The 25,806-nt window shown below is 41.1% G+C and overlaps 1 protein-coding gene across 3 annotated transcripts; it reads left to right on the top strand.

Moving 5' to 3' along the window:
* On the top strand, positions 1-25,804 carry DMTF1 (cyclin D binding myb like transcription factor 1). 3 transcript variants are annotated; one of them, XM_015874202.2, is made up of 17 exons: positions 1-169; positions 5,011-5,127; positions 5,737-5,856; positions 6,468-6,562; positions 6,763-6,877; positions 9,232-9,308; positions 10,578-10,735; positions 11,520-11,552; positions 12,314-12,423; positions 13,371-13,599; positions 15,257-15,408; positions 17,196-17,411; positions 19,937-20,022; positions 20,766-20,924; positions 21,419-21,805; positions 23,881-24,028; positions 24,508-25,804. In XM_015874202.2, exons 2-17 carry the CDS (start codon positions 5,019-5,021, stop codon positions 24,615-24,617), a joined length of 2,304 nt encoding a protein of 767 aa, XP_015729688.1. In that variant the 5' UTR covers positions 1-169; positions 5,011-5,018; the 3' UTR covers positions 24,618-25,804. The 3 variants fall into 3 exon arrangements, with proteins under 3 accessions (XP_015729688.1, XP_015729610.1, XP_015729780.1); XM_015874124.2 differs by lacking the exon at positions 1-169 and adding an exon at positions 753-1,283; XM_015874294.1 differs by lacking the exons at positions 1-169; positions 5,011-5,127; positions 5,737-5,856; positions 6,468-6,562 and having other exon boundaries at positions 9,214-9,308.
* The last annotated feature ends 2 nt before the right edge of the window (positions 25,805-25,806 follow it).

The raw sequence follows: 25,806 nt of genomic DNA, 5'->3' as shown, positions 1-25,806 counted from the left end.
TGGGCGGCGGGCCCTTCCGGCGGGCTGGCTGGTTGCGTTTCGCTTTGCCCCGCCGCCTCCTCCGCCTCCTCCTCCTCCCCCACCGCCTCTCGCTGCCGCTCGGCGCCTCCATCCTGGTACTTCGGAGTCTCCATCCTGGTTTCTCAAGTGCCCGGACCCAAAACAGGAAGTAAGGCGCTCGGGGCCCTGCGGGCTGCCAAAGGCCGGGAGCGGACGGGATGAAGCGGGTGGTGGTGGCGGCGATGAGCGGGGCGGGCCGAACCGAGGGCACCGGGAGGAGAGAGAGAGAGAGAGAGGCGGCCATGGCCGGCCCCGCGCTGCAGCAGCGGCCTTGATGCTGTGGGCAGGGCCACAGCGGGACGGACCGGGCTCAGCTGAAGCCGCTGCCTGCTGAGAGGACGGGAAAATGGCGGCGGCTGCGGGCCGGGCCCAAATGGCGGCGCTGGCGGCTGGGGGCTGAGGCGATGAGGCGGGTCTTGAGGCTGGGGGAGCCGCTTCTACTGCGGCTGTTCTTATCCGCATCCCCCGGCGGCATCTGGGGGCGGGGGTACGAAAGTAGGGAGAAGATGGAAGGGTCCCCACGGTGATGGGGGAGGGGACGGCGGTGCGGGTTTTGTGTTAAACTTCTTAGGGGGAAGTTCTTCACTAGGAGAGTGGTTAGGCCCTGGAACAGGCTGCCCCGGGAGGTTGTGGATGCCCCGTCCTTGGAGGTGTTCAAGACCAGGTTGGACGGGGCCCTGGGCAACCTGATCTAGTAAATGTGTGTGTTTGGTGGCCCTGCCAGGCAGCGGGGTTGGAACTACATGATCCTACATGAACCACTACATGGTTCTGAAATATATTACCCTGCCAGGATCAGGGTTTGCATCCAAGAGCAGGACCGGGCTTCCCAGCATCACCGTTAAACACCACGGTGCCCATTCAGGAGGAGCTGTTCCTTTATTTCCTTCTTTTTTCCCTCCCCCCCTTTCCTTTTGAGATCTCTTTATTCTTGAGTGTGTATTCAGGCACAGTGAAGCGTGTTACACTTCAGATCTTTGGCTCACACTATTTGTGTGCCTTTATTCACCATTGTTTAAACCCACCTGGCTGTTATAAGTAATACACCAAAGTAATCTAGAAAATCATTTTTGTTTGCCAGCAATGCCTTAGCTGTAGATGCAATTAATTCCTTGACAGCGTGGTTAAAGTCCTGCTGCAAAGATAGAAGACGTCTTAGCAAGAAGGTGGACACTTTTGCTTCTTAATGCCAATAACTTCATGCTTGCTTTCTGGACTGAAGAGTGAGTTAAATGCCTTAAATAGAGGAGTTAAACACGATGATCTTTATGGATCCCTTCCAATTTTGGATATTCTATGGGGATAGCTTTAAGCTGAAGGAGGGGAAGTGTAAGTTAGATGTTAGATTCTTTATTTAGGGGGTGGTAAAGCTGTGTTTGCCCTGTCACTGGAGGTCTTGGTCCCTGGGCTGCCTGGTCTGATAGGGGGCAACCAACCTATGGCAGGGAATTAGAACTAGGTGGGCTTTAAGGTCCCTTTCTTCTCTGATTCTGTGAAACATTTTCCATGTGTCTGTACTGTTTCTTACCATTTCTAACACCACCCTATTTGTGAGAGCTAGTGCTGTGTTTCTTCATCTAACAGAAGGCAGCAGAGCTGTGGTTTTATCTCATGCCTTCTACAATTAGCATCCAAAATTTGATTGTTATCCTAAATTTCTGCTTCTTTATAGTGGTGAAAAAGTTGATCGCTTAACGCTTGAAATGAAACTGGATTTATATGAAAGAAAATACACACCTCAGTCTTACCAAGATTCTTATCCATACCCATACTTGCACCTGAGGGCTATTCCCTGTAATCGGGAAGGGGAGACACTTTCTTGTTTTGTTGTGTTTTCCCTTTTGGAGCAGTGCTGATTTCATTTGGTGTGTATTTGACATGTAACCATGCTCAGTGCTTCTTATGAGAATATCAGTGGATAGGCTCGCACTCATGGAGTCCTGCCAGACGTAAATCAGTGTGCATCAATGTAAATGAGAACAGTTTGTCCCATTGACTACCAATATATTCACCTCCCCTATGAGGACAGGCTGAGGGAGTTGGGCTTGTTCAGCCTGGAGAAGAGAAGGTTGGGGGTGACCTCATTGCAGCCTTTCAATACCTGAAGGGAACCTACACCCAGGAGGGGAGTAAACTCTTGGAAAGGGCTGACAATAGCAGGACACGGGGAAATGGTTTTAAGTTAAAAGAGGGAAGATTTAGGTTGGATGTTAGGGGGAAGTTCTTCACTAGGAGAGCGGTTAGGCCCTGGAACAGGCTGCCCAGGGAGGTTGTGGATGCCCCGTCCTTGGAGGTGTTCAAGACCAGGTTGGACGGGGCCCTGGGCAACCTGATCTAGTAAATGTGTATGTTTGGTGGCCCTGCCAGGCAGGGGGGTTGGAACTACATGATCCTTGAGGTCCCTTCCAACCCGGGTCATTCTGTGATATTTCCATTTTTTTGTGATGGCTTGCTTCCTTAAATACCACAAATGAGTTGAACTTAATTGCTCTTGCAGGACTGCAATCTTATGTTGATACGGTTTAATAAATCTTGGTGTATATTGAACTCCGGTCTCTGGCTCCTTGTGTTTGATGTCTGTCCAGTTTGCTCCCCTTCTTGTTGCAGCTGTTGAAGTCCTTTCCTCTGTGACTTTGATTTAGATTGAAGTGGAATCCATGCAGCGTGGGAAGAAAGTTTTGTGGGCTTTATTTCATTTTTTCCATCAATTAATAGTGTAAGAGAATCAACTCAGGTCATATAGCAGCGTCTCCCGATTGTGCATCAGAAGCATTGATCTTATAAAAACCCTGCTATGGAATACAGAAAACATTCAGGTTTTATTAAATAGAAGATATGTGATGTTGTGGAATGACACCATTTCCACTGTGTCACTCTTGAGTGAATGCACTGAAATCCTAATGCATCCTATGAGTGTGTTCCCACTGCTACTTCAGTAGCTGGAAGCCTCCTGTAGTATGCTTTAATACTTGCTTCAATATTAATCAATAACAAGGCATCATGACAGAACCTTGTATCTCTAGTTGTGCATTGAAACCTATTTGAAGTTGTCAGGAACTGTGGATAGTGTTTGCTTTAGTAAACACACCCAACAATCTATCAAAGCACTGTAAGTTGCCTATCAAATTTGCATTTATTTCTCAACCGTTAGCTTAGAAATAGGAAAAAATCTTCAGTTTTCACTGCATTTCATTATATCACAGAATGACCCGGGTTGGAAGGGACCTCAAGGATCATGTAGTTCCAACCCCCCTGCCTGGCAGGGCCACCAAACATACACCTTTACTAGATCAGGTTGCCCAGGGCCCTGTCCAACCTGGTCTTGAACACCTCCAAGGACGGGGCATCCACAACCTCCCTGGGCAGCCTGTTCCAGGGCCTAACCACTCCACACTGTTCATGCACGTGTGTTCAATGCTATTCCCTTCCCCCACAAGCTAATGCCCTCCTCCAGAATACAAAATTAATGATAGATTTGTATCCCTAAAGAAAGCACTGGAATCCAGGATGAAGTGTCCTGGGTCACTCATTTACAGTGAGCCATGTCAGGGCATTCTCAGCAGGAGAAACGTGCTTTTTCCACTGCACACCCCATAAGCTTCAGTTGGCCCCCTCCTATATCATATCTAATGGATCTCCAGCATATGGGCTAGTTCTATTGTTACTCAGCTGGAAATCAGTGGTTGTTATGAAGTCTGGAGATGTGCAGGCTGTTTTCTATTCATGTCTTCTGGGTTAGTGCTGGTGTCCTGGTGTAAATGTATCTTAAGAGAACAGGTTTCTTTGTTTCCATTAGTTTACCTTGTATTTGTGTGCTTTAATTAATAAAAAGAAATAATGTTTAAAAGACCCTCTTGGCTTTGACTTCATGTTCTACACAGTGAAGGTGGGGTTTTTTTTGCGAGGTTCCAGCTGATCCATTGAAATTGATTTGAATTTTTCCATTCAAGTTTAGAATTTGGCCCTTCCTCACTTTTCACCAAGTCCCAGTTACGTGTATTAGTCAGGGAACTTGAGATATGCTTAACATCAAGTGTCAAACAGAGCATGATTCTGTTTCTCGGAGAGAAACCAGCTGTTGGGATGAATTGAGCTTAGGAGAATGGCAGAAGGTTACAAAAGCCCTGCTCAGGCCAGAGGTTACACCAAGGGATGTTTCTTTCCTAGAAAACCTCAACTTCTGGGACAATACTGTGCAAATCTTTCCGTGCTTTTTAAGGAGTAATTGGGATCTCGATGCTGTTGTTAGATTGTTCAGGCCTTGAGTTTCTGTATAGTGTTTCTGTGATGGCAGTGGCATTAGCAGGAGCGCTTTGTAGCGTTGCAGTTCACTTCAGTCCGTATTGCTTACTGCTGGCACTACTTCTGTAATCTTTTATGCTGTTGACCACCTGCATGCAGCTTTTCTGGTGCTTACGTTTGTTTCTTTAATGGAGAAGAAGCACTAGCAGTTATTTGTATGCATGGAAGGGGAATAAAACTTCCCAACTTAGCACTCCGTAAATCTCTCAGCTATGAGCAGTGTGAGTACTAAAGTATTTCTCAGTGTTGACTGGCTTTTATGTAACAGTAAAATTAAGAAATGAGAAATGTAACAAATACCAAAGGGGCAAATATTACAAGGTGTTGAAAAAGCAACAGCTTAGATTTCTATTCCAAAAATAAAAAGAACAATAAAGTAGATCTGAAATGCTCCTGAGTATAAATGTTGGGTGTTATTTTAACTAGAATAGTAGCTTTGAAACTACCAGATTTTACTCCATGCAATGTATAAGTGTGCAGAAGTGGCAGTGGTAGGTAAATCTCTTTTAACTATGGAATTATTGTAGAAGAACAGATGGAGATTTGTCATTCTCTGTTGAGTTTTGATGGGCTGTTTGAGAAAAAGAAGGCAGCATTATGGGCAAGGTGGCAATCCAAAGGCAACTAATGTGTGCATTGTTCTTTCAGGTTTGAGTATGAGCACAGTTGAAGAAGAGTCTGACACAGTGACAGTAGAAACAGTGAACTCCGTGACTCTGACTCAGGACACTGAAGGAAACCTCATACTTCACTGCCCTCAAAACGGTATAGAATTCTATTGCACAATATTATTTCTTCCTTTTTTTATTGATCTTTCTACGATTCTTGCCTGCCTCCAAATTAGACAGGCTATTGGGATTCTGTTTGTTGTGCTGAGATTAATTCTGTTTCAGTTTAAAGAAGGATGAAGTGTCATATGAAGCATAAGCCCCAGAATTTTGTAGGTATGTGCCTGACAAGTCTGTATCTGTTCTCTTTTATTTCACTGGAAATGTGTACTTAGAACACAGGCAGGGGGGTTGGAACTACATGATCCTTGAGGTCCCTTCCAACCTGGGTCATTCTGTGATTCTGTGATTCTGTAACTGAGCACACACACCAATTTCTGTGGGCTTAAGAGTTTTGTTATGCAGCAGAGAATCGATTCAGGAAGGATAATGGTGGAATTATGAAGAAATCTTCATAGATGTACTATGAGATGTATTACATGTACTTCATGTATGCAAACTGTTACTGCCCACAACTGATGTTAAGGTCCTGGGCAGTAATAAACATTCAACCAACCTCTCACATTTGCTGCTGCTTTTGATTTGGTTTTTCTCAAGAACTCTACTTTGCAAACTGAAAGGGACCTGTGTGTGTTTTTGTTGCCAGAAACTGATGAAGTAAACTCTGAAGACAGCACTGAACCTCCACACAAAAGGCTTTGCTTGTCAGAGGATGACCAGAGCCTTGATGACTCAGCTCCCTGCATTTCTGTTGTTGCAGTTCCGAGTAAGTTGTTATAAGTTGAAGCAGTTGTTTCTGTTGGTATGAGTTAAAAGATAACTCTTTGGATTATAAGCAGAATGTTTTGTGTTGAGTTTACATATTCTATTAGCACATGTTTATATTCTTTTTTACCTCTTAAAGTCTTGGATGTTTTGCAGCAACTTGTATCTACAGTACAACAGGGAATGGTTGTAAACTGAGACAGTGGAGGTTTAGGTTAGATGTTAGGAGGAAGTTTTTCACACAGAGGGTGGTGGAGCACTGGAACAGGTTGCCCAAGGAGGTTGTGGATGCCCCATCCTTGGAGGCATTGAAGGCCAGGCTGGATATGGTTCTTGGCAGCCTGCGCCAAGCAAACATGCTGTGTTTACATGTTTCAAATTAGTTTTTTGATTGTAGTCATGTGAAAAACTGAAGGTTTCTGTACTCATACTTAAGTTTTATGAACAGAAAGGGTTGATAATCATCAAGATGATTTTACTTGATCAACAGTTAAATACCAGATAAGGCCTCTTTAAAATTTTCAGAGCTAAGGTGACAATTGGTAAAACCCATAAAGTGTGCATAAAAATATTACAGAAGTGAGTTATATGACTAACTTTCCTATTCTGAAGTTTCAGAGAATGATCAGAGCTTTGAGGTGACCATGACTGCTACTGCTGAGGTAGCTGAAGATGAGATTAATGAAGGAACTGTTACTCAGATTCAGGTACAGTAAAACTAAATCTTACCTTAAGTCTTAGGAGAAAGGTGAATTTACTTTTAATGCCACATCTAAAAGTGGTACTTCCTGAGCATTCAGCAAGGTAACTAGGTGTGGTGGTTTCCTTCAAGTTATGCCTCCATGTTAGATGGAAAGTGATTGAACGAACTGAAGATTTCATACAATTTCATTCTTGTCTTTTCAAGATTCTTCAGAATGAACAGCTGGATGAAATCTCTCCAATGGGCAATGAAGAAGTGTCAGCTGTTAGTCAAGCCTGGTTCACAACCAAAGAGGATAAGGATTCCCTGACAAATAAAGGTAGGATACTTACATTCTCTGTAGGAATGTAAGCTGTTCAAAATGCCCTTGGGAACATTTTGCAGGTTGCATAAAGTAATTTCTGATATGGCTTTTTTAGTGTAGATACTTGAAAAGACCAGTTCTAAAACTGCAGAGAAACCTAATGCATTAAGTCTTCACCATCTCTCTTACACTTCATATACAAGAAGATAGATGGAACTCCAGATACACTTGGAAGGGAAGAGAGGCTGAACTTGAAGTGGTCAGACTGATTCTAGTGGCCACATAGAGAACTGCCGTAGGTAATGTGTCTTAGCGCACATAAGGCACATGGTTGTATGTTGGCTCCATTTGCTTGGTTGGGAGATGGGAAGCGCCAGTCACAGGCAAGTACTTGTGAAAAAATGAAGTTCTGAACTTGTGCAGATTAATACTTAAATAACCACTGCTACTCCTAAAACTACCAGCTGACAATTCTTCCCTTTCCAAATGCACGGTCGTGTAGCAGTTCAGAAGTTGCTGAGCTTCAGAAGTTTGTTGTTGATTTTTTTTGTCCCTCCACCCTCCCAGACATGCCTAAGCAACTTATGTCAAATGAACACATCTCTCCAAATTCCTCGGTCTTTCCACTGTTTTTCTCATCCTGACCTTACTGCTTCACGGAAAAAAAGCTCTTCCATCAGTCCAAAGCAAAATCCTTTACTGTTAGAAAACTTGAGGGGAAGACAATGGTTTTCTCTCTGAATCTCTCTGAATGAATGAGGGCACTAAATGCTGTGATTTTATTAGGAGAAATAGCATGGGGAAGACCTTTCCAATGAAATATATGGAACAATGAAATCCAATGAAACTATATTAGTTGAGCCTCTTCTGAGGTCTCCATGAGATTAGCTGTGGAGGATTTCCACTGCTTATCTCCTCTTACAGGAGCTGGAAGTTTGACGTGTTGCTTGAGCTTATCATTTTATAACAATCTCCACCTGTTAAGAATGTCCACGGGTCTTGGAGAAAAGAAAGCGAGATAAGCTTGGCTCTAAATATGCAAACATGAAGTACAAAAATAGGCTTCCTTTCCTAAAATAGTAGGGTGTTAAAGGTCATTCCACATACAGTAGTAGCCGTGTCCATTCAGAGGTCAGTTCCGGTGCTTTGATAATGGCGTGAATAATCACAGCTAGAGTAGTTAAGTTCTGCCTATGTAGCTTTGGAAGAAGACTTTGAAATTGTCATTCACAGGCAAGAGTTTCCTCTCACCATGATTGTACTTTGAATTCAAGTAAATAGGCTCTTGATGTGCACTGCTTCTCGGCTCCAGTAATTAGTAAGCTGAGAAGGAAGTACCCTGACTTCTCTGAGCAAAGATAGGCAGGTAGCCAGCACTCACCAGGATGTAAACTGGGTCACAAGCATAATCTTAATTACAAATGATCACTGATATTAAGTATGTTATGAGGGGAAAAAGAGGAAGCTATGCATAAATTCAAGGAAGGAATGTCTCAATGTTTCAATGAAACTGGTGCTTGGAATTTTTTCTTAGAATAATCTGAATTATTTTTACTTTCAGAGCTTAGCTGCCATTGAGGTGACTAAGGGCATAGACATAGGAAGCGTAACATTATTCCCAATGCAGAAATAGAGAGGATGCCTCTCTGGAAAGCACTCTGGTAGATAGCACTACTCACGGGCTGGGAAGCAATAAGGCATGTAAGAGAAGCCCACATAGCTGCCAATTCCCAAAGTAATATTTTGAGTTACATTTTAAGTTCCAGCTTTTGGAATCATTTGAGTGCACAGTAATTTCTGTCTGCTTCAAGACAGAAACTTTCTAGCTTTTTAAGTTTCAAGTTTTCAGGTTCCTACTCTTTTTTTTTTTCCCCTCAAGTTGGGTATTAGGAAAAATTTCTTCTCAGAAACAATGGTGATGCACTGGCACAAACTGCCCAGGGAGGGGGTGGAATCACCATCCCTGGAGGTATTCAAGTGAGGTGATGTGGCACTGAGGGATGTTAGTGGGCATGGTGGGGATGGGTTGATGGTTGGACTACATGATCTTAGTGGTCTTTTCCAACCTTTGTGATTCTGTGATAGTTTTGTCTGAAGAGAGACCCTGAAAACATGAGTTAACAGCACTTAAATCAGTGTTGTTTTTTCAAAGAATAATGGTTTGGATGATTTAAATATTTCTTGGCAGTTGACAAGTCACTAAGTATCACTTAACAGTTCTGAAATAGCATCTGTTCAAAACCAATTCTAGTTAAAATACCTAAAATTACTACTCTTTTTTTCTTTGTTAATGCATTGCAGTAATGAGGGATGTGTTTTCTGATATATTGCTTTACTGACTTTCACTTCAGTTTCATTTCTGTTTTAAGGCCATAAGTGGAAGCAAGGGATGTGGTCAAAGGAAGAAATTGACATTTTGATGAGTAATATTGAACGTTACTTAAAGGTATGTGTTAGAGTACGTTATCTGCCTGTTGATATAGCTATACTGCTAATAGGGCACCACTAGATCTCCTTCAGCACTTTCCAGAATGCGCTGTATGTGATTCTCATCAGTACGTAGTAGAAACTGTCAGTACTTATTTGAAATACATAAGATAATTGCACGCAAGATTTAAGACTACAGAACGAATGCTGCAGAGATAATTTTCCTTCCTAAGTGATGAGTTGAACTTTCAGAATCTTGATACCATGTCTTACCTGTTTTTACCATGTTAGCAGGATGTCTGTCTGCCTTCTTACCCTTAATATACCAGTATCATAGTTCAGCATAGAAATAGGAATGCAGTTAACATGCCAACAGTGATAATTGCCAGTAAGTCACGTTTGTGATAGGCTTACAGCTGAGAATATTTGAGCTTGCAGCTTCAAATACATAGGCTGGATATTAGAGGTTCACTATCCTTCATTTGTGGATCAGAATAGCTCTGAATTCAGTCTTCATTGGCATAGAAATGGTATTGGTTCTAGCAACTTGTGCCTACCCACATCTGTATTAGAATTTCTGCTATTAAATTGTTCATAGTGAGTAATACTTTCCTAAATCTAGATGTATGTTTTTAAGCCACTTAGATAACTGAGTTACTGCTGATTTGTCTGATTCATCCTTTCCCATTTATCTCGCATCTTGTTTTTTGGAGATATAGAACTTTTAATAAATAAATTTATGTTTTTATATAAAACTATATATTAAATTATGTTTATATATAAATTATGGGGTTTTTTTTGTTGTTGAAGCAAAAAATGAAACAAAAACTCCTTTTATACTTAGTTCCATTGGCTTTTTTGTATTAAAATCTGCTTGCAGTTTCCATTAGAAGAAAAGTAGCTTAAGTGGGGAAAAAAATGCTTTTAGATCAAGAATATCTAAAGTTAAGTAATAAATTGATAGAGAACTGTTTGACAACTTTCGCTTGTATGACACCGAGCTAATTCTATTATGATGTTCAACCTTTGATAATAAAATATGTTGGACAGTTTTTATGTGGATGAAGGTTAGAGCTGCCATTTCTGCCCAAGCTTCAATGCTAAAAACCAAATGTTCAAGACTTTTATTTCAAGTAGCTGTTTTATAAACACTCAGTTAAAATCCTGGGCTTTCTTATTTGGAATACATAGAAAACTGCATAATGATATGCAAAGCTTCAGTTCTTGAATGTTCTGCTTGAGCTTTAGGAGTCTTCATCTAAGCTTTTTTTTAAATACTTTCCTCTAGGCCCGTGGAATAAAAGATGCCACTGAAATTATATTTGAAATGTCAAAAGATGAGAGAAAAGATTTCTACAGGACAATAGCTTGGGGTCTGAATCGGCCTCTCTTTGCTGTTTATAGAAGAGTTCTTCGCATGTATGATGACAGAAACCATGTTGGAAAGTATGAAAACCTCTAATGCTGCATGGTTTTATTGGTATGAGTAGAGTCATTTGTTTAATGTGTGACGTGTTACGCATGAGACAGAAGATACTAGCCAAACAGACCCAGCTCTTCCTGATCATAAGTGACCTCTGCTGAATTCTGCTTGAACAACCGTGATAATAGTTAAGTTGATGGTATCCACAACTTAAAAGGCAGACTGCAGAGGGGATTCTGATGCAATTAGAAGACTTTGACACAAGCATGGATCTGCTGAGGTATAGTTTCTTCCTAGAACTGTGACCTTGAGCTAATTGCTCTTAATCCATCTGCCCTTAGTTTCCCTCTCTGTAAAGCAGTGGGTATGGTGCGATCTGGAAGTGCTGCTGAGGATGTGTGGTTTTATTTTTTAAAGATGGTTGGAAAGTAAAATATTATTCCAGCAGTGATTTTTTTTTAAATTGCTTTCTGCCTTATGCTGGTTGTAAACTGAGACAGAAAGAGAGTAGCTGTTTGTTTCAGAGACTAAGAGATGGCATTTTGATTCTGTTTTTTAAAGTGTCTTCACTGAGAATGGAGATTTTCAGTGGCAAATGAGGCAGATTTTAGACCAGATTGCCTTAGAAATGCACTGACATGGTAAATGGCAATTGTCCTTTGTGTTCTCTCCAGTCATTGTTTCTTAGAGCTGAAATTCTTTAATCTTCACGGTAATTAAAATTTACGGTATGGTTAGTAAAACAGTAATGTTTGTGCTGTATGTTTTCTGGTTAAAATGATGTCTTTTCATTTACCTGTCTCCTAGGTATACACCCGAGGAAATTGAAAGGCTTAAAGAGTAAGTCTTATTAACGAGGTCATATTGAGTACCTTGGGTGGTTGGAACAGGTTGTTTTGTTGTATGAAATCAATGCAAGGTCAGGTGTAAATTTGAGTTCTCCACATACCAGAAAGTTGTGGCTGCTAAATTAAACTGAAGAGAAATTAAATTCTGATTGTTTTTTAGTGTATGTTCAGGACTTAAGTAACCTGCAGCAAAGTCTGAAACGAGTCATGTTTCAGATGTGTCATGAATACTCATGGCTCTACATGTTAAGTGACCCTATATTGTGTGTGACAGGAAAATAATAGTTAAAATTTTGAATATGATTTTGCAGTATTTTGCCTCATTTAAGTTGTAGCTCGCCTGGATTTTGATCAGATACTACTTAGATTTCTAAGCAGTCCCTGTATCACTTTAAAATAATCAGGGAACCTTTGTAGAAGGGATATTGTGTGTTTATCTAAACATCCATAATGTACTTACACAATAATTAAGCTTCATAACACACCTGAATGAGAAATAGATAATAAGTTACAGATGCTTGTTTTAAAAGCAAGTATCCTGAGGCTCAGCTGTACCATTGAAAAGACTTCTAGAGATGTGTAGAAAAATTGTCAGCAATAGCAGAAAATGTATTAAAAATTCTGTACAGTAATAACAGAGTGACTTGTCGTTGTTTTTAAGTTTGCAAACTGCACATTTTTCCTATTTTTGTAGAGAATTACTTTGATGATCTCATAAGTGGATATAGTGCTAATAGGCGTGTTTCTCTTCAGACTGAGAATAAAGTACGGCAATGACTGGGCCACAATAGGAGCTGCGCTGGGGAGAAGTGCTTCTTCTGTGAAAGATCGATGTAGATTGATGAAGGATACCTGCAACACAGGTGAGGTAAATGCCAGTCAGTGACATACTCCACTTAGCGTTGTCCCATCTCTGCCTCTGTCAATAACTGATTAAATACAAGGAAGAAATTACTCATTGTGAGGGTGGTGCGATAACAGAATGGGTTGCCCATGGAAATTGTAGATGCTCCATCTCTGGAGGAGTTCAGAGCCAGATTGGATGGGGCTTTGGCAACCTGATCCAGTGGCTGGCATCCCTGCCGCTGTCAGGAGGTTTGGTACTGAATTATCTTGCTCCTTTCTAACCCAAAGCATTCTGTGATCCTGTTTTCAGATGTCTAAGTCTGGCTTTTGTTAGTAAAGTGTGAAATCTGGGATATTTTTAGAATGCATTTAGTATAAGTTTCTGCTGTTTCTCATTTTAAAGATCAGTTCTGCAGTCAGTTGTCCATCATGTTTATGCCACTGGAGCATATCATATTGAAGTGGATTAAAAATACTTTGCCTTGTGTTGAGTGTTTATAGACATACACTGTCTTTACATCAATTAAGAGACACGAGCACTTAAGGAGTAAAGTATTGTTTATTTTGTAATTTATATATTCAAATGGGAGAAAAACTTCATCAGACCCCATGTAGTTATTGTAAGCTAAAGTTTTATGTGTTTAACTTACTTCAACTCATATAAGTTGTGTAGCTTGGACCGGTTTGCTTTGGTATTTTGATAAGTTCTGTGTGGCTTCATTCATCCATAAGAAAAGAGGATAAAACTTGACAACAGCATGGCAAAAATGAATTATGAACCCTAGCCCTATTAGTTAAGAATGGATTATACTGTAAATTGTTGGTAAATGAGAACAGTCTTACGTTCTTTGCAGCTCCACAACAACAGTGTTAAGTCATGGAGATAAATGTATTGGCTGACATCACAGATCAGAACAGAGGTCATCTGCTGCTGGTTAAGTTGGAGGGCTTTTCTCTCTTTCAGGAAAGTGGACAGAAGAGGAAGAAAAGAGATTAGCAGAAGTAGTTCATGAGCTAACGAGCACAGAACCAGGTGACATTGTCACACAAGGTGTATCATGGGCTGCTGTAGCAGAAAGGGTCGGAACACGCTCTGAAAAACAGTGCCGCTCTAAATGGCTCAACTATCTCAACTGGAAACAAAGTGGGGGGACTGAGTGGACCAAGGAAGATGAAATAAATCTGATTTTAAGGTTTGTTGTTTTAGTTGCTTTTAAAGGTTCAGAATATATGATGCTAGCAGGATTCCACTGGGGTCCCTTTTGCTGGTCTCTTAGACTCTTAAAAACTTTAGAAGCTTCCAAAAGTCACTGCTGCATTTACAGTTCCCAGAGATTTATTATTGAACGTATTTTTTGTTTTTTGTTTTTTTAGTGAATTTTAGTGCTCGTGAAAGGTGTCAGATTGAAAACCCTGGAGACTGAAGTCCTCTTTTTTCCACAGAACAGGTACAGCACAGGCAGCGGCAGTGCAAGCTTCCCCACGTTGCCCCACCAATGTGCCTCAACCCTTAACTGGAGGGTAGTTCAGTCTCCCTGCCCATTCAGTCCTTGGCCTCTCTGATGAGATGACCAACAAGGGTCAAGTGTGGTGGTGGTTTCTGTGATGTGGACATCTCGTCTACAAAGAACTAAACTGAGACTGCAAATTAATTTCATGTAGGCTGACAAACACGGATTGGATTTCAGCATTTTTGATGACTCCATTTGAACTGGAAACCTGGTAGTGAAAAGCTCAGTAACTTTAGCAATCTCTCTCCAGTCCTCCTACCATTTCAAATGCCTTTAACTCAGGCCAGTGGATTTTTATGGGTTCATAGTCGGGGGTGGGAATTAAAATCCCAGGCATACAGGGGAATCTAAAAATTGTTTACAGAGCACTATTCACTGATTTCCTGAATCTGTTTGACCTGATTTCAAGATGAGTAACCTGATTCTGCATTTCAGTATGTGCTGGCTGTGATTCTTAGTATTTATGCACAAGTGGTATCTTTTTAACACTTAGTACAGTCATCCTTCAGGGCTTGTTTTGGTACATATTTCCCTTTTTTTTTCTTTTATTTTAAGCTATCAATATTTGGTATCACTGCTTGATTTATGAAGAGAACTTTTACCAAAATCCTTTCCCTTCTCGCTGTTCACGTCTCTTTCATGTGCTCCAGGTACAGATGAGCAGGAGATACTTCAGAGATATTAACAGTATTCAGGCAGATTCTGGTAGAATCCAGTGTTGTGTGTAATGTCTGCCAGAACTGTGTGGAGACTGCTCCTTTCCTGGAGAGCCTGATGGGATCCATTTATGAGGAGCCATTTAATATTGTAGCTAATTTCATCTATATCTACTTTGGCTAAGAAGCATTTGAGAGGAGGCAAAGAAAAACCAAACAATTAAGGATGGATGAGTGTTATTTAGGAGAAAACAGAAGTAAACATAACATGAAATTAATTAAGTGAAAGTTTAGAGTGAATCTCAGGAAATATTTCCTGCCATGGAGATGCGTTTGAGGAATGATTTCCCAAAGAATAAAAGATACAAATGCCATTGTTTGTAATGCCTAACAGTAACCTGAATAAAACCCTAATGTATATGTAATAAGGAGAATAATCCTGCATGTCAAGGAGATGGTCTGGATCATTTAACAGGTCTAGTCCATTTTCTGTTGTTTATGATTTTGCTTGACCTCTGGCAGCGTGGAGCCTTGGAAGCATATGTTGATACGTGAGCTCTGGCAGACTATTCACTAGCATGCCATTTTGCCTCTGTTACACGTGACAAGACCAGAGATGTGCAACACCCCTTCTGGTCCAGAGGGTAGTTTTTAATAGGTGAATCTTTTCTATACCCTGTCAGGATAGCAGAACTTGAAGTTTCTGATGAAAATGACATCAATTGGGATTTACTCGCGGAAGGATGGAGCAGTGTCCGCTCGCCACAGTGGCTTCGGAGTAAATGGTGGACCATCAAAAGACAGATTGCAAACCACAAAGATGTTTCATTCCCTGGTAATGTACTAGTCGTGCACTTTTCTGAAGACTTCTTTCACAAGCATCAAAGGAATAAGGCTGGATTTTTTTGTCTACTTAAAGCATTGCAGGCTGAATAGAGCATTGCTCTTAGGCTGGAAGTTACCAGCCCCTTGTATCTACCAGCTAAGTTGCACCCATGTCCAGTCCCTTAAGTGCTTCTGTTGAAACAAGCTAAATTGTTGAATACAACTAAATAGTAGATATTGCCAACTCCTTTCACTTTGTCTTAAGTGAGAGCACATAGATAAGCAGATCAGCTGGCAGGTCACAGTTGATGACTGTCTTTGGTATTTAGGGCAGTAGCCCCTTCAGTTTCAGGAGGATATGGATTTGCAGCCTGGCAGTGTCACCCCGGATTAGTTCTGTTGCATTTATCATTTTAAAGGTAACCTATGTGAGACTAAATGTTGACTCAGTATTGGCTGCAGCAGAAGGCAAATCAGTTGCTAGCTGTACAGTGAGGAAGAGTGGAACAATTGGGATTATAAAGCTCTCTAAATCTGTCACTCATCGCTTTCATTCTTGGTTGGAGAAACTAGAGCCAAAGTGGATCTCAGTTTCTGTGAACTTTCATTTAGTTCTTCATTTCTGTAGTGGGGAGAGGAAAATAATCACAGAAACATCAAAATTAATCATATTATAATGAAAGTTGTAATGGGAGGATTTGGTTGAGAGGGTGTCCCTGTTATGCTTAGTATGGTACAAAATATATGTTAGTAGGTAGTTGTATCAAATAGTTGATGATATAAATACATGACTGAATCCACAAGATCTGTTCCTGTTTCCAAGATGAAAAATGCTTGTGCTCTCAAGAATGGGAGGGAACTTACTCCCAGGAGGGGAGTAAACTCTTCGAAAGGGCTGACAATAGCAGGACACGGGGAAATGGTTTTAAGTTAAAAGAGGGAAGATTTAGGTTGGATGTCAGGGGGAAGTTCTTCACTAGGAGAGTGGTTAGGCCCTGGAACAGTCTGCCCAGGGAGGTTGTGGATGCCCCGTCCTTGGAGGTGTTCAAGACCAGGATGGACGGGGCCCTGGGCAACCTGATCTAGTAAAGGTGTATGTTTGGTGGCCCTGCCAGGCAGGGGGGTTGGAACTACATGATCCTTGAGGTCCCTTCCAACCCGGGTCATTCTGTGATTCTGTGATGGGAGATATGTAGCAGTTCCCTGTGTTGCATGCTAGTAAAACAAAGACCAGAGCTTTCTCACTTTATTTATGTCAACTTCAGAGGGACCAGTGATAGTAAGAGGAAATAGGTGGGTGGTTTTATTGGAGTAACGGGCCAACGTATGCAGATTGTAGTGCAGCTGCTGAGAGATGAATTCTGACTCTTGGTTCCTATTTCCAGTGTCAGGTTTGTCAACTACATGAACAAATCCAGTCCAGTCTTTTGCAAGATTGGAAGTTTTACTTCTTGTAGCAACATTGCCCAACTAGTGGTACATTTAATTGTAACTTGGGAAGATACTGTGAAAGCTTTTGAAGAGGTCTAAAATACTGTGAGATTTCTTTATTTTCCACACATGCTGAAATATCTGAGATCCCTGAACAATTCAGGCCCATTCCAGTAGGTGACTATAAATGTGTTGCATCTATGTTCTTACTTTCTAGTTTAAAATCTCTCTGATTTCTTTAGGTTCCAACTTCAAAAGGACTTTGTTGTTTTGTTCGGTTTTTTTTTTCATCTTGGATAAATGTCACATGCAGCGTTTCAAATGCCCTTCGTCAACATACTTGAGCATGAGTATTCTTTCTTTCAGTGCTGATAAAGGGTCTTAAACAACTGCATGAGAACCAAAAAAACAATCCAGGGCACCAGCTTTCGGAGAACAAATCTGGAGGTGGATTACCAAACAGTAACTCCACTTCAGGTGTTCAGCACGTGCAGATTCGAGTGGCTCGCCTGGAGGAGAATGCAGGGAACACACCAGGCCCTGTGACAGCTTTGCAGATCCCAGTCCAGATTACACATGTCTGTAAGTAGCTGAAATGCATGACTTGCTGTCCTCTAATGAAAGTAAAGCTTCCTTATGTTAAGAAGGTGAAGGAGGAGTTAATTCTGCTCTGGTTGTGACATAATTTCAGATAAGGATTCCTGGGTTCTGTTCACCCATCTTTGTTAGGCAAATTTAGCCACAACCATGACAATAAGAGCTAGAGATGGCAATTGTAGTGGCTGCACATGTCGTCTCTCTCTGTGTGGACAGAAGAGTGCGCTGTATAACATTTTAGTTGGAAAAGCCTCTTTTTGAAAAGGCCTGAGAACATGCAGAAGCCTCTTAAGGAAAATGCAGTAGATACGTTTAATCTTCAAGTTTCTTCTGGTAACTCTTGTCCATAATTTACAAGATCTTTTGTGAAATATGTTACACCGTTGTGCTTATCTTCTGATAAGGGGCATTGAAGCAAGAAGGTATGCAATAGTTTTTCTAGCCCTGCTCCATTTTATGCAGTTATTTCTAGGCACAGGCAGCCTGGAAAGCATTAGTTGCTGATTCACACTCATGAGTTCAGCTGATGATCTTCTCTAACCAATTTTTTTAAATTGGTGCTTCCCATCCTCTTAAGGAAGAGCTTTACTCATTAGCAAACATTTATTACCAGCTCTACCCTGACAGTCATCCCTGTTGTTTGGTTTTGTAGCTAATCTTATTAGGTAACTCCAGTTAGTCCGATCCTGTGACCTTATATGCAGTTTGTCTTCTCCATTGGCTACCATTCTTCAATTCTTACTGATTAAAATGTTAGGTAGCTGGGCTAAGAACTGATTCTTCATGTATGAGTAGGAAGGCATTTGGTAAATAATATTCTGTTTACAATTTCATTAGATTAATCTGTCTTAATCTACTTAAGAGCCACCTTCATTTTATTTAGTTTATTTCTTAGAAAGCCATGCAGTACCACGCTTAGAACTTTTTAGCTGTAGTAACACATCAGTGGTCTCATAAGTTCTACCCATCTTGGTCAAATCTACTGGTTTTTGATGAGACAACTGGTATTCTGTAACCCTTAAATCCTGTCAGAGTTCTATAGTGGTTATTTTGTGATGTCACTCACCTCTCTGCTTAACAAGCCTCCTCCCCATGCTAATCTGCTTTCTGGAAGTGTTTTGCTTGTGTAATCAAAGTAAATTTTTCATCATGTCTTTTCTGCCTGTTTCTCAATGCCTTGAGAGCTAAACCTATTAGACAACTGCAGCTGCGTATGATAGGAGACTCGGTGTTTCAAAAGGGTAATTACTATAAGCTTTCTGGACATAACTGGCTAGGTAACAGACAGGCCCCACCTTACAGTTAACTGCTGCTGGATGCCAGGAAATCTGCAAAGGAAACCTTGAACACACCACTGCAGTAATAAAAGTTTCAAAGTCAGAGCTCCTGTCTTCTTAGCAACCAAAATTAGTCTACTTTGAAAGCACAGAATCCGAGATGCTTAAGTTTTCAGTGCTTGTAGCATTGCTGTTGTCATATCTTTTGCCCTTTAAGTATGGAATTACTGTATAATCTCAGACAAGTATTAATTTGTCTCCAGCATCCTGGAACTTCTGAGTTTTTCGAGAATAAAGTTCTTAATTCTGGTTCTGAGCAGAGTTTTTGATGCCTTTTAAAACCTGAAGCACTACTTGTTTAGACGTGGTGATCCTTAAATGTCTGACACGTAAACTGTATGTTATGCTTCTCATAGCTACTGTTAGCATGTAATTACATAAATACTTGTGATCATAGAACAATAGAATCATAAGATAAGAATGATAAGAGTCTGATAAGAATAAGAATGATAAAAGTGATAAGAATACTTACAGCTTTTCTACACTTCAAACCACAACACACAAAATACTCTGGGGAGTGTCTGATGTATCTCGTTAGTGGCTGACATACTGTGGAGGGCAGAAAAAGTTAAAACCAAAAATAAAAATATAGAAGTAATATAAAAATAAACATCACGGTGTTATGTCTGACAGTGGTTTTTAAAAAAGCAATATTCAATTCAAAAGATATCATTACACCGGAATTCCTTACAAATTTCATACATACCTTAAGTCATTAGATGACATAGAGGGTGGTGACGCACTGGAACACGTTGCCCAAGGAGGCTGTGGGTGCCCCATCCCTGCAGGCATTGAAGGCCAGGCTGGATGTGGCTCTGGGCAGCCTGGTCTGGTGGTTGGTGACCCTGCACGTAGCAGGGGGTTGAAACTGGATGATCACTGTGGTCCTTTTCAACCCAGGCCATTCTGTGATTCTGTTATGTCAGGTATACTGTGTTTGCTTTTATCACTGTGTGTACTTTCTTTTGCTCCTGTAGAGCCTTCTGTACATGATATTGTATCTTAGGTACCGATTAGAGAGCCTTGTCATTAGGATTGCAGTCACTTTTCTTTTTCGTATTACTGGACTTAATAGTTCTCTGCTGTGTAGCAATTATAGTGTGTAATGCTCTCTGCAGGGCTGAAACATTTTGGTTTACATACTTACTCTTTATTCTTTTCTTCCTTTTGCAGCCTCGACAGATTCCCCTGCTGCTACAGTTGACTCTGAGACGATAACACTCAACAGTGGAACACTACAGACCTTTGAGATTCTTCCAGTGAGTAAGAGAGAACTGGTGCTTATGTGCTTTTTTTCTCTTCAATACAGCTAATTCTGAGACTGGAACTGGGTGTTTTCAGAAAAAGAAGTCTCAAATGGGAAAAGGAATTTAACAGATATAAAACTTGTAAAAGTTGTAAGCAAAGTGTATTTCCAGAGCTTTAATTTGTTAGGTCTACAGAGTACAATTTGAGTTGCTGCTATATGCTTTAAATTTGTCTTGATGCTTTAATGCTATGAAGTTTTTCGCTATGCTTTTATTGAAACCTGACATAGCAGCAGAAGAACTCAGCAAGTAGAGATTCTCTTAGTTCCACTGTGCTGTTTATAGCACTTTTTGTCTCATTTCAGTGTTGAGAGTAAGTTGAATGTATTCACTTCTACTTGCTATTGTTCCTCATAATAAAGTCTTACATGACTTAATATTCATCTCTGTAGCCTAAGGCTGTAGATGAGGTTGTTTCTACCTCTTGAGTGCAGTATAGTTAGAGTTAGGGTACTATGGTTAGGCTGCGGTTGGACTTGATGATCTTCAAGGTCTTTTCCAACCTGGGTAATTCTATGATTCTATAGCAATTGGTGCAGCAGGGATTGGGTGTGGGTTTGGTTTTGGGTTGTTTGTTGTTTTTTTCAGCGGGCATTACAGTTAGGCAGGTTCATGTAAATAACCACGCTCTGGGTGCTGAGTGTGGCCCAGGAAGGCAGTGTGTTTGGGTATTAAACTTGTGTTATGTCTTGTAGTCTTTCCATCTCCAGCCTACAGGAACACCGGGTACATACTTGCTACAGACGAGCTCAAGCCAAGGCCTTCCTTTAACACTGACAACTAGTCCTACCATGACCCTAACAGCTGCTGCTGCTCCAGCCTCCCCAGAACAGATCATAGTCCATGCCTTATCTGTACGTATTCTGAACAGTGAAATGTTCCTTAAAAATGTGGCTTAGATCGTTCCTACTGTGACTGAACATGATGTCTCCATCTAGTGGTTTGTCCCAGCAAAACTACAGTCTCCTGATGTTTCATTTATTCTAACAAGCAAATACTTGCATTCACAAAACTTTTAGTGGGAATCCTGGTCTTTATTATGGGGAGGGAAAGAGAAGGAGACTGAAAATTGAATAACAAATACAATGTAAAAGTCAGGAAAGAAAAAAGCTCTAATCTCATAAAAATCTGGGGCAATCCTCACCTGAATGCTTTTATTTCCTATTATGGATGTACTTTATACAGTTAGCACAGGGTCAAAACGTGATCTGGGTTGACGTGCTACATATGCTACTTCTAAATTACACTGAGTAATGGCTTCTTTTCTGTTTGCTGAAAGATGTGAAGGTACCTGAGGTGTTTTTATTTATCCTTTTTTTGTTTGTTTTGCTCTCAAACATCCTTACAGCCAGAGCACTTGTTGAATACAAGTGACAATGTCACAGTGCAGTGCCACACACCAAGTGTCATCATCCGCACCGTTGCTGCCGAAGATATCTCCTCCTCTGTCACTCAGGCAGAACTTACTGTTGATTCAGACATTCAGGCAGCTGGTCTGACGGATCCCCCTGATACCTTGGAAACAAACAGCTTCCCAGATGATATCCATCAGTCCAAGCTGAGTGATGAAGAACATTCTGCGTACAATGAAGATGATGCCTCAAAATTCAGCAGCAGGAATAGCAGTGAACTGATGGATGGAGTTATGGTAAGAACTGAAGAGGAGATTTCAGATGCCAGCCTGAAGCGGGAAGAGGATTCTCACTCTGATTTACCCAGCACATACGTCACTGAGGTAATCAAGTGGATAATACCTGATTTTTTTTCCATGCTTCTATATTGGGAATGATTTCCTTGCATCTTTGACCTTTATGCTAGTCTATTCATATCAACGTGACAGTGATTTAATACATGTTATAATTCTGAGAGCTTTTTCTTTTTGGATCCTCTATCATTAATACGTTATGAATGTGAAAGAGGTGTGATTTAATTTGGAACTAGGGCTTAAATTTGACTTTGTCTTGGGCACTGAATACTTCCCTAGCTGTGGAGTTGCTTCACCACTCAGGATACTTTAGAGTGGTGACTGTAGAAAGTAACGATGCTAGTGGCATGGAACAGCTGTCATCATTACCACTCGATGCTGTTTAAACCAGGCTGTGAATTGTTTGATGCATGTATTTTACAGGTAGGTAGACTGCTGAGCAAAGGAGGTGAGAGAGAGTATTTAACTTCTGCTCTGTGAATGTAATAATGTATTTCTATGTGCACCACTTAACCTGTGTTTCCATGTTTGAGGACTTTAAGTATCTGTTACATGGGAATGAGAAGCATTTAAACTATCTAGGTCTGTTGCTCCCATTTCATTCAGATCAGATACTTCTGTTGCAGAAACAATTGTATCCGAATGATTTCAGACATTTGGAGTGTTTATATAGAATTCTTCCTCTTTCATTTACTGAAACTAGCACAGAGAATAAGGGAAGGAAAGTGGAAATATGGAAAAGAAGACAGTGCTATTTAGTGGGTGGAAAATACATCTTTCTTTAGAAGCTGGACTAGGTTGGACAGTGGCAAGCAGTGAGTTAGATTCAAATACTGCAGGTCTAAATGATGCTTACTTTAAGCCAGTGTTGTTGTTCTGCACTTGCAAGCATTGTGTTGTTGCTGTGAGTGTGGGCAGTGGGAAGTACCCAGTCGTGCTGCAGAGATTTGTTATCTCTGGCTGGGAAAGGTGCCCATTTGTCACAATGGCACTTTCAGGTTTTTTTTCCACACCTCCTTTTCTCACTTTTTGCCACATCCTGCTTTTCGTGGGCGGGTTTTCAGCTGTGTTCTCTGCACAAACTGCCTTTTGCAGGTCAGGCACATTGTGCCTCGCATGAATGGGTTCGCGTCTGGAGTGAGCTTAAATCACTGAGCTGCAGCACAGGTAGTCAGCTCCTCTTCAGCAGCACCACAGAGTGTTCATGATGCCTCCTGTGCAAAAACATTGCAGAAAACACATAGGGAAACAGGTTTCCTGTAACTAACTGGAGTAGAAGGAGCTGTTACCTCTCACAAACATTTCCTGGAGCCTCTGAAAACGGGGATAAATCCCTGTATTTTCACTCTGCCAGCTACATTTGCTATTGTTACGCATCAATAATTCCTGAAGGTTGAATGAACCTTACGCATACTGCACACACAAACTGGAATTCAGATACTTGGTTATTCTGCCAGTATTAACTGGGATGTCTTCCCACCGCACGTGCAGAACCAGGAGTCCACCGGAGTGTGCTGGGACACCAAGTAAGCCAAGTGTGTTATTTCCTATCAGTGTTAGCACTACAAGAACCAGGAAAGAGGCAGCAACAGCAGCTGTGGGATTAGAAGAAATGAGGGATATTGACAGCTTGCACCTGGAAGGACTGAGCGTGAGGAATGAAGCAGGAGTTATGAGACTTAAGTTACTAAGCTCAGGTAAAGCCACCACACTTGTGGAGTTGGTAGGTGCTATAAAGGTATTGCTTCAGTCTCTCAGAGAGCAAGTAGAGGAAATAATTATTTCTGTTAATAGACAGAATTTGTTCCTTACATGGGAACATTTTATCACTACTGTGCAGTCTCTCATTTCATCTCCCCCATGTCCTTGATACCGCTCACGGGGTAGAATTCCTCTTATCTCATTTAAAATACCTATCCTAGGATGAAATGTACCCTACGAATGCTGAAGTAAGTAGCTCAGATGTTGACATTTCAACTTAAAGAGATAACGTTCATTTGGGGAATCTGTTGCTTCTTCTGGAGTATGGCAGGCCAAAAAGTGACTTGTTCTGTTTGTGCTGTCAAGAATAACACCCACACGTCCTTTCCTTCTGCGTTTTGCAGGACCTGGGTTCTCCTACAATAGAAGAACAGGTTGATCAGCCTACAATAGACGATGAGACTGTGCTCATTGTTCCTTCTTCCCATGGTTTTATCCAGACATCAGATGACATAGACAGCGAATCAGTGTTGCCGCTGACAACTCTAACAGGTACGACAGTCCCTTTGTAGGATTCACTACGTCAGAGTAGTGCTTTTAACTTCCTTTAAACAGTGCTTCATAGATCCTTGCTTTCTCTAGAGTTGTTTTCCTTATCATTGCTATGAAACTTTAACCACGTTGATTAGCTCGCTTACATCAGTGGGATTGGAAGAAATTCTCACTTAACCTCATGGGAAAAGCAATAGAACAGCAGGTTTTTCATGACTTTCTGAGCTGTTCCCATTGTCCTTGAGCCTTGAATTAGTACACATAGGCTAATGAGTAACTCTGTTTAGTGCGCATTTCTTCATGCCTGCTGATAGAATGAAATTGGTCTCTCATTTAAGACAACGCTGGAGACATCAGAAATGCAATTTGCTACTTGTTACCTCTCATGGTGAAGGCTGGGCTCTTTTTTTCTTCATATTTTTAACATTAGTTACAATGGAACTGATGAACGAGTTCTGTTTTACTGCGTCTCTTGACAGATCCTATCCTACAGCACCATGGAGATGGCTCACACATTATTGGCTCATCACTGGGCAGTCCTGACTCAGAAGATTCGAAAGATGTTGAAGATCTGGTGAGCTGTCACTGAGAGAAGCAGTAAATCGTGTCCATTTTGTATTGACCGTGTTTGCATTGTGAAATTAGTTACAACCCTGTGCCACGTTTCCAAAGAAAGCAGCCAGTCCATGTCCTTAAAAAGAAACTTACAGTTTGAAATGACGACGGTGCACTTTTTCTGCTCGGGCCATTTACCTCATATGTGAAGGGTTCCAGAGCACCCGATAGAAGCCTGACGTGCTACAATCCAACCAGGGTGTGTTTTCCAGTGTTTCCCTGTTGGCAGTGCTCACTGCTTGGAGCCACGTGGTCAATTCTGATCTGAATTGTGCTAAACTGCACATCTCTAAAACTGGACAGAAGGCAGCGATTGTGGATCGGATCCTCTTAGTGCCACAGCAAGAAACAGTTTGCACGTTTCATTGAAGAATGGCTGATGATTTCTGCACTTACTGACTCTCGCAATATGTGGAGCAAGACTGTTACATTTCAGGAAGAAAACGCGTTCCATCAAAGACTTCAAGGGAGCATCATAAGGCAATGGTCTGTATTCCCATCTCATCTGGTTTATTAGTATGGCTGCAACATAGGACTTAAGACAGATGCTTATGGGATTTGTCAGGTCTGCTTGTTCCCAAGTCGTCCGTTGCTGGCAACGGATAGAACTCAGATCGTTTGTGGAAAATCTTTTTTGTTTTCCTTCCTTCATCACTACGTGAAGCTGAATAAAAGGGAAGGCCTATGAGAAAGGGAAGCTACAAGCACCCACCAGCCTCTCCCTGAACCGTTTTAAGGTTGTTGTGAGTATGCTGGAACATTTGGTCTCGCTGTTTACATGACACTACCAGCCACCTCTAGAGGTGATTTATGCAGCAAGGGAGTAGATGGGAGGTTGGTGTGGAAGTGGCAAAGTCTTGGAGAAAGAGCCCTGAGGCAAAGGAAGCCAATTAATCCCTGTATTCAAGGATTGCAACAGGCCGTAGGCTGAGCAGCAGCCTGTGAGCTGGGGACTGAGAGTAAGAGCTATAGAAACTATAAAGACTCACGTATAAGTTATTTTATTTATTTCTGTAATTAGCTCTTCATAATCAAGAGTTGGTCTTTTTCAGTCCGTGGTTTTGTTAATGTGAAAAAATAAGTTGTAGTTTCAAAATGGTTGCCTAGGGAACAGAAGTAATTGTATATTCAGTTTCAATAAAATAAAGAGTATTTGTCTTATG

The sequence above is a fragment of the Coturnix japonica genome, chromosome 1 (genome assembly GCF_001577835.2).
Source record: "Coturnix japonica isolate 7356 chromosome 1, Coturnix japonica 2.1, whole genome shotgun sequence".
In the NCBI taxonomy this organism is placed as follows: Eukaryota; Metazoa; Chordata; class Aves; order Galliformes; family Phasianidae; genus Coturnix; species Coturnix japonica.
Note: the sequence above shows the minus strand (reverse complement) of the source record. Positions and strands in the feature narration are given on the sequence as shown.